The 7,073-nt window shown below is 57.3% G+C and overlaps 1 protein-coding gene across 1 annotated transcript in view; it reads right to left on the reverse strand.

Moving 5' to 3' along the window:
• Positions 1-2,549: 2,549 nt before the first annotated feature.
• Positions 2,550-7,073, reverse strand: part of ONECUT3 (one cut homeobox 3) — a 17,712-nt gene continuing 13,188 nt past the window's right edge. Inside the window, exon 3 of the mRNA XM_025861056.1 lies at positions 2,550-2,842. Within this exon, the coding sequence (XP_025716841.1) occupies positions 2,550-2,842 (293 nt within the window). The remainder of the gene's footprint in view (positions 2,843-7,073) is intronic.

Here is a 7,073-nt window from a genome sequence, read left to right on the forward strand (position 1 = left end):
CCGGTTCTCACTGCCCTGACATTCAATATGTCTCCCACGGAACTCTTCAAAGAAATGACATACCATCGTCTGCAAAATTATAATTTAACGGTATAAAGCTTCAAGTCACGTATTCCAAAAACTAGCTAAGGATTTTTTTTTATCACATAAACTATACATTAAATATTTTGAGGTATTTCAGAGAAAATTGTCAAAGGCTCGAAGGAGCTGTGCTGGAGGTGTCATTCCCTGCAAGGAGAATGGTCTTTGGTATGTGACAACCAGCTGGGTGTCAGGGAGAGTGGGGTGGGGCCCCACTCTCCCACTGGGGGGGGCCTGGGGGGGGGGTCAGGGCCCCTGGAGGGGCTGGACTGGAGCTGGTGTGTGTGTGTGTGTGTGTGTGTGTGTGTGTGTGTGTGTGTGTGTGTGTTTGAAAGGGACCCCGGGATCCAGGGTTGCTTCTGTGACCTGGGCTGGTGGGGCTTGACCCGATCTGACCACAGGTCACCATAGCTAGAAAGTTCCACAACCAGAACAGTCCCAAGCCAGTTCCTAACTATCCATCAGGGGACAGAACAGAGACCTCTGGCCTCTGGTCCTTGGACCTTAAATGCTGGGAAGAGCAAGTGACTTACCCAGCAGGGGGTGTCCCAGAAGCCCTGTCCCCTGCAAGCAGGCGCCCTGTCCAGTGGGCCAGGTGACCGTGAGAGGTGGAAGGAAGGGGTCTGGGCACCCAGACTCCAGCGCCCAGGCCCACCCCAGAAAGGACAGCAGGGCGTGGGGGGGGCGGGGGGGGGTTGGTTGCTGAGCGGGAACAGGAACTCTCAGGACTCTGCCCCAACACCCAAAGGTTCTAGAAGTATCACTCAGGTTGGTTGCTTAGGAAGCTGGGAGAATAGCGAGTCGACAAGGACAAGGGAACACTTCACACACATCTTTGGTTCCAGAAAAAGGCACTCATCGACCTCAGCACCCTCGCTCCCTCCCTCTCCTTCACTTCTCCCTGTCTCTCTCTCTCTCTCCTCCCCCCTCCCTCCTCTCTCTCTCTCTCTCTCTCTCTCTCTCTGTCGTCGCTGGGGAGCGGGGCACACCTGGAGGGCGGGGCCGGGCAGGCCCTGGGCCACACCTGGTCCCAGGCGAGGGAATTCCAGCGTCCAGCACAGGTCCTTGGGGGGAATCTTTGGTATCAGGCGTGATTTATCCAATCACAGACAAGAACGTTTGAGTGAGGTAGCCTTTACCTGGGGGAGGGGGAGGGGCATTTCACTAGAAATGTCTTTTGCATTCTCAAGGGGGGAGGGGGTGACTACCTCCCTGGGAGGCAGTGGATGCGCGGGGTTTTGGGGGGTGAGTTTCCTTCTAGCCTCCAGATCTTGAACCGTGGGCAAGGGGGGGTGCTCAGGATCCAGCTGCCGGCCAGCCTTGGAGGTCACCTTGGAGGTCACCAGGAAGGGAAGAGAGACGAGCAGGGGGGTGTGGGGGGGGGCGCAACTTTTCTTTTGTGACCCTTCCTTCCCCCTCGTCAATTTTTTTTTTTTTTGGCAAAAAATGGAGCAAGCCAATTCCACCTTCTTCAGCATCTTCTTTATCCCTTTGGAGAGAGAGTCGCAAGCACAGGCTTGCCCCCTGCCTCCCCTTCAGGCCCAGCGCGGCAACCCTGAGCGCTGGGAGGTGGTGGGTGAGTTCCAGAAGGTTCCACGCAGGTGGCCACGCCATGGCCCCAGCACGCAGGGATTCCGGGTGGGCTCCCGCGCTCTCTCTGTGCTGGTTTTTCCTCGTGGAATCTGGATGGGTTTTTTGGTTTTGTTTTTTTCTGTTTCCCGGGGTCTGTCTCTCCCTGTGTGTCATCAAGGTGCCTAAAGGTAAAGTGAACTGACAGGGGGCGCCGGGAAGGAGGCGTCTGGAATGTACCCGCATGTTCGAGCTTGCCGCCCCCTCCAGTCTGGGGCTGGCTGGGGGAGGCTGCCCGCCTGGGGGCGCCGGCCGGCTCCGCTGCGACCCCTCCCCAGACGTTAAGGCAGGCGATTCTTGGCACAAGGAACCCTGGTGGCCGGGGGAGGGGGGGCAGCTGGGTTCTCGGTTGTGGGGCGGTTCTGCCGGCGGAGGGGCTGGTCCTGGTGCGGGTGGGGCGCTGCAAGGACCCCCAGCCCGACGGGGGTTTTTGGCGACTTTGGAAGGGGGGGACCGCTGGGGAGGAGGGCTCCTCCGGCCTCCCTCGTGGGGGCGGGGGCTGGCGAAGGAGGGGTTATTCTCAAAATTCCTTCTAATACCCGGTTTATATTTCTAGTATGTGCTTCTTGACCCGCTTTTGGGGACGACGCGGGGAGCCCTGGTTTTGCCCGAGGCCCTCTGGGCGTCCTGAACGGAGGGAGGTGGGGAGCCCCTTCTGCCACCCCCTCCCCTCTGGGGGGGTGGAGGGCTCCCTTTGGCCTGGAGGGGACGGGGGGGGTCGGGAGGAGGGGCCCTTCTTGTGCACTGGGCTGGGGGGCAGGCTGAACCCCTCCAGCGCCCCCCCCCGGGGCGGGACCGGGCCGGCGGGGCGGGGCGGGGCGGGGCGGGGGCGCGAGGGCTCAGGCCTTGGAGAAGGTGGCGGCGGCGCCGGCGGGGCCCGCGGGGGCGGCGCCCGGCTCCTCGGCCCAGCGGTTCATGCAGCGGCGCCGCGCGTTCATGAAGAAGTTGCTGACGGTGTTGAGCTCCAGGCCGAGCTGCTGCGAGATGGTGACCTGCATCTCCTTGGACGGCCGCTTGTTCTCCTTGAAGATGGCGATGAGCGTGCGCCGCTGCAGGTCGGTGAACACCAGGCGCTGCTTCTTGGGCTGGAGCGCGCGCTCCTTCTGCTGCTCCTGCTCCTTGCGCTTGCACGCTGCGGGCCGCCCGGCGCGCGGGACGGGGGACAGAGCGGGGACACGGCGTGAGGGCGGCTCCACGGGCCCGGCTCGCCCTCCTCGCCGCCCCCCGGGGCCCTGACCCCGCGCTGCCGCGTCTCGCGGCCGCCGGGACGCTGCGGGACATTACGTGCGAGCTCCGTGGCTCAGTTAGACGGCGTGGGAGAAGCCGTGAATTACCAGGTCCCTGGGGTGCGTCCCCGACCCCGGTAAACGCCCCCCACCCCAGTGACGGGAGTACCAGCCTGTGTCTCCTTCCCCGGGCTGTCAGTCAGGCCTGACCAGCTTAGGGACCCTGTGTCGTGAGGCTGACCTGACGTAGCCCTGGCTCCGGGGCCCAGGCCTCCCACCCGCACCTCCACCCCAGGAGGCTGAGGCCCAGACCTGGCCTCCCTCAAGTGCCCAAGGGATCCTCTGGAGCTGGGAGGATCTAAGGAAGAGTCGGGGGATGGAGCACCGACCCCCCCACCTCCGCTGGAAGCAGAGAGAAGGCTGCAGAAGGCCCCCCCCATCGCGCCCCACCCCCACCCCGGCTGGTGGATGCTTGCAAAGGGGAGTGGGCTGCACCTCAGGGCAGCTGAGCAGGACCCCAGGCTGCTCCGCGGGCCCCGGCTCCAAAGTGGACCCCTCCCCTCAATGCGGTGGGGCCAGGGGTTGGAAAAGATGAGCTTCACCAGCCTGCACTGGCTCCTTCCCTCCAGGGGCTCTGTCAGAGTCTCAGTTTCTCCACCAGGTACTAGTCCGGAGGTGAAGAGCCTGCTCCCTCCTGCCTCCCCACCAACTCCCCACCCCGGCTAGTCTGTCACCACCCTCCGCTATACTAGCAGAACCCTGCACCCAGCCTGGTGACCCACCGAGACCACACACCAGACTGGCTTTGTTTTGGTTCTGGAAGAGTGTGAACCAGATGGCATGCCAGATCAATGTCCACACACATCTGTAAAAATAGATTACTGTTCCCTGTGCTGTGGCTCATTGCTCAGGGACAACGGGTTCTCCCAGGAGAACTGACACCACACTTCACTCCCTGTCTCCCCCTGACCTGAAACACGCAGCACTTCCAGTGGGCTCTTTCAGGTTTTATGATTAAATAAGGGTGATGTTTGGAGATTACTGGACAGTTAAGAAAAGCCTCTAAGGGGAGAGAGAGAGAGAGAGAGGGAGAATGAGAAAGGGGGGAGGGGAGGGGAGGGAATAGGGAGGGAGGGAGAGAGACAGAGGAGACAAATGAGGAAAAAACTCTGATGGGTACTCTTGGGGGTAAGAGAAAAGCGCTGTATCCATGAAACAAGAACAGGGTGCTGTTCAATAAAAAGGACAATGGAAAGGGAAGACAGGACTCTTGAAGTAAATGTATAATCGCTGGGATAAACCAACGTAAGGACTGGAACACAGCGCTAAGCAAGTACCCCCAGAAATAGGACCAGGCAAACGCCAAGATGGGAAATGAGAGAAAGGTGACAGTAAAGGGTGGCTTGGGCAGGTCTGCCATCTGATTCAGAGGCAATCGAAAACTAGAGGGAGAGATTCCCAAGTAAATAATGAAAAAAAAAAATCCATGTTGGAAGGACATGAGAGTCCGCTTAAAAGAGTCCATGCCATGAAGTGCTCGGCTCAATGGGGGAATAAAGATACTCCTTGAGGCTCATCCTTGTGAGGGTCCTGAGACCCAGAATAAAGAGAATAGAGGAAAAGCTCCCAGAGAGGAAAGCCAGACATCTGGGAGGGACGAAGGGTCAGAGTGGCTTTGGCTTCTCAAAAACTAGGAGATGGTGAACTAATGCCTTCAAAATTCTGAAAGAAATTCTATTCAGCTAGAATTGTATACCCAGCCAAACATCAAGCAGGAGGGCGGAATAAGGACAAAGTCAGACAAGTCAAAGTCTCCAAAAGTTGACTTCTGTGCGCTCTTCCTCAGAAAACTCCTGGAGGATGTGTTTCACCAAAATGAGGAGGTAAATTGAAAAAGTAAAGTGTGGGATTCAGGAAGTGTGACTTTCCTACCAGAAAAGGAGAGGATCCTCCAGATGGAGAGGGCAGGGCCTAGAAGACCGCGGAGCAGAGGCACTCAGGACGTGGAGGGCAGCCCCGTCCAGCACCGAGGGAAGTGGAAAGGGGACATGACCTAATATGTGTGGAAAATCCTATTGAGTTGGTTGGCATTTTTGTTGGGGAGTGTGGGAAGAACTTGTGATAGGCAACTACTAACTCCTGGAAAAACAAACAGTTGTACAAGAAAGAAAAATGCAATCCTAGTACTCTATGTGGCTCCGATGTGGACAATATTCACTGAAAGCATAATAATGTAATGCTGAATATTGATTTAAGCAAAAGACTGTATTCGTAACTATACTGAGAAGCTGACGGAGGGAAGGGTGTGGTATGGATATATGGAAAGATGGTGAGGCGAAAGGAGGCAGATGAGCAGTGCACCAGGCAGCCTGCTATGTACAGAAGAGGGAAGCAAAAACGTAAGCTCATATTTTGTCTGCATTAAGAAATGTTGGAAAGGAGTCACCGGTCCTGACCTCCCATCTCCTTGGAACTTGGCCACCCTGGTCAAGGGTCAAGGGTCAAGGGTCAAGGGAGGGACTGAGTCCCCCATTCTTTCAAAGAGAAAGCTGAGTCTCCAGCTTCAAGTCCAGGGTAAGAGTCAAGACTCAGCCCCAGGCCTTTAAATTTCAAAAGAGGCCCTCCTTGCCCACCAGTTGTAATCTTCAATTCATTAACTGATTCACTTGTTCCTTCATTCACTTTAGCAGTTTGCTCACAAATACATCACACACTTACAGCAGGGACAAAGATACAAATGATCCTCAGAAAGCTCAGAAGAGGGACACCTGGCTGGCTCAGTCGGTAGAGCATGCAACTCTCCATCTCAGGATCCTGAATTCAAGACCCACATTGGACGTAAACCTTACTTTAAAACAAAAAAAAAAAAAAGAAAAGAAAACCAAAAAGAAAGCTCACAAGAGCTTTACATGTCAAGAGGCTTACATGTCTCTTATCTTTTAATCCTTATGATAATTCCATTAGGCAGGGATTGTTCTCCTTACTCCAAGAAGGTAAGCCACTTGCCCGAGGTTGCCCAGCAAGTCCCAGCATGGGCAGGACAGGAGCCACGGTGGACTGGCCCTGGCCCAGAACGGGAGGGAGGTAAGACATGGTTCACCTCTCTCCCCCTACTTCCCCCTTCTCCAATCAAGTGCCTAATGGGGGCCTCAGAGGCAGGGGCTGGGGGAGGGGCCAGGCCAAGCAGAGTCATGAAAAAACTTCGTGTTTTGTCGATCACAGCAAAAAGAGGCTCCCCTCTCCCCCCTTCCCAGTGTTCAATCTAATTACAGCTCCTCACAGCCCCAATCGATCTGGGCTCCAGTCAGAGCTGTTTACCAGGAGCAGCTTTTGTCCTGGCTTCCATCCCCCACAGCCCCCCGGAGCCTAGCCTGGAGGCTCAGAGGTGTGAGTGCCAGTCGGGAGAGGCAGCCCAAATGCCCCCCATCGGTGCACCTGCCACCATCGCCACCTTCCCCTCCTCAGCATCCTGTCTGGTGCCCGAGATCACTCCCACCACCAGCCCACCACTGCTGTCCTTGTGTCACCTGGGCACCCCAAGAGGAGGACAGGCGGTGGGTATGAGCCCCTTTGCAGAAGTGAAATCCCAGACTGGGAGAGAGGAGCTGACCCAGAGCCCGGCTGGGGAGAGCGCCTGGAGGAGAAGGCTGGACTTACCCACAATGCCAACCACCAGCTTCCTACTGCGTCGCCACTGCTATGGCCACCTCTTCCACAAGGATCTCCACTGGGGACCGCCACTGTGGTTTCCAGTCCATCACCTCCTCCACCGTCACCTCCCCCACCGCCTCCGCCACCACCTGCACCATTTCTACCATCATCGCCTCCTGCACCATCACCTTCTCCACCAGCAACCCTTCCACCTCCATCACCTCCTCCACCTCCTCACTGCGTCACCCACCACCTGCACCGATTCTACCATCACACTTCCACCACCATTGCCTCCTCCACCATCGCTTCCTCCACCACCTGCACCGATTCTACCACCATCTCCTCCTCCACCGTCGCCTCCTCCACCAACTGCACCGATTCTACCATCACACCTCCTCCATTATCGCCTCCTCCACCATCGCCTTCCCCACCGCCTCCGCCACCAACTGCACCAATTCTACCATCATCTCCTCCTCCACCATCACC

Source organism: Callorhinus ursinus, unplaced genomic scaffold, assembly GCF_003265705.2.
Source record: "Callorhinus ursinus isolate GAN/ISIS: 27379988/994484 unplaced genomic scaffold, GSC_fseal_2.0 scaffold77, whole genome shotgun sequence".
Classification (NCBI taxonomy): domain Eukaryota; kingdom Metazoa; phylum Chordata; class Mammalia; order Carnivora; family Otariidae; genus Callorhinus; species Callorhinus ursinus.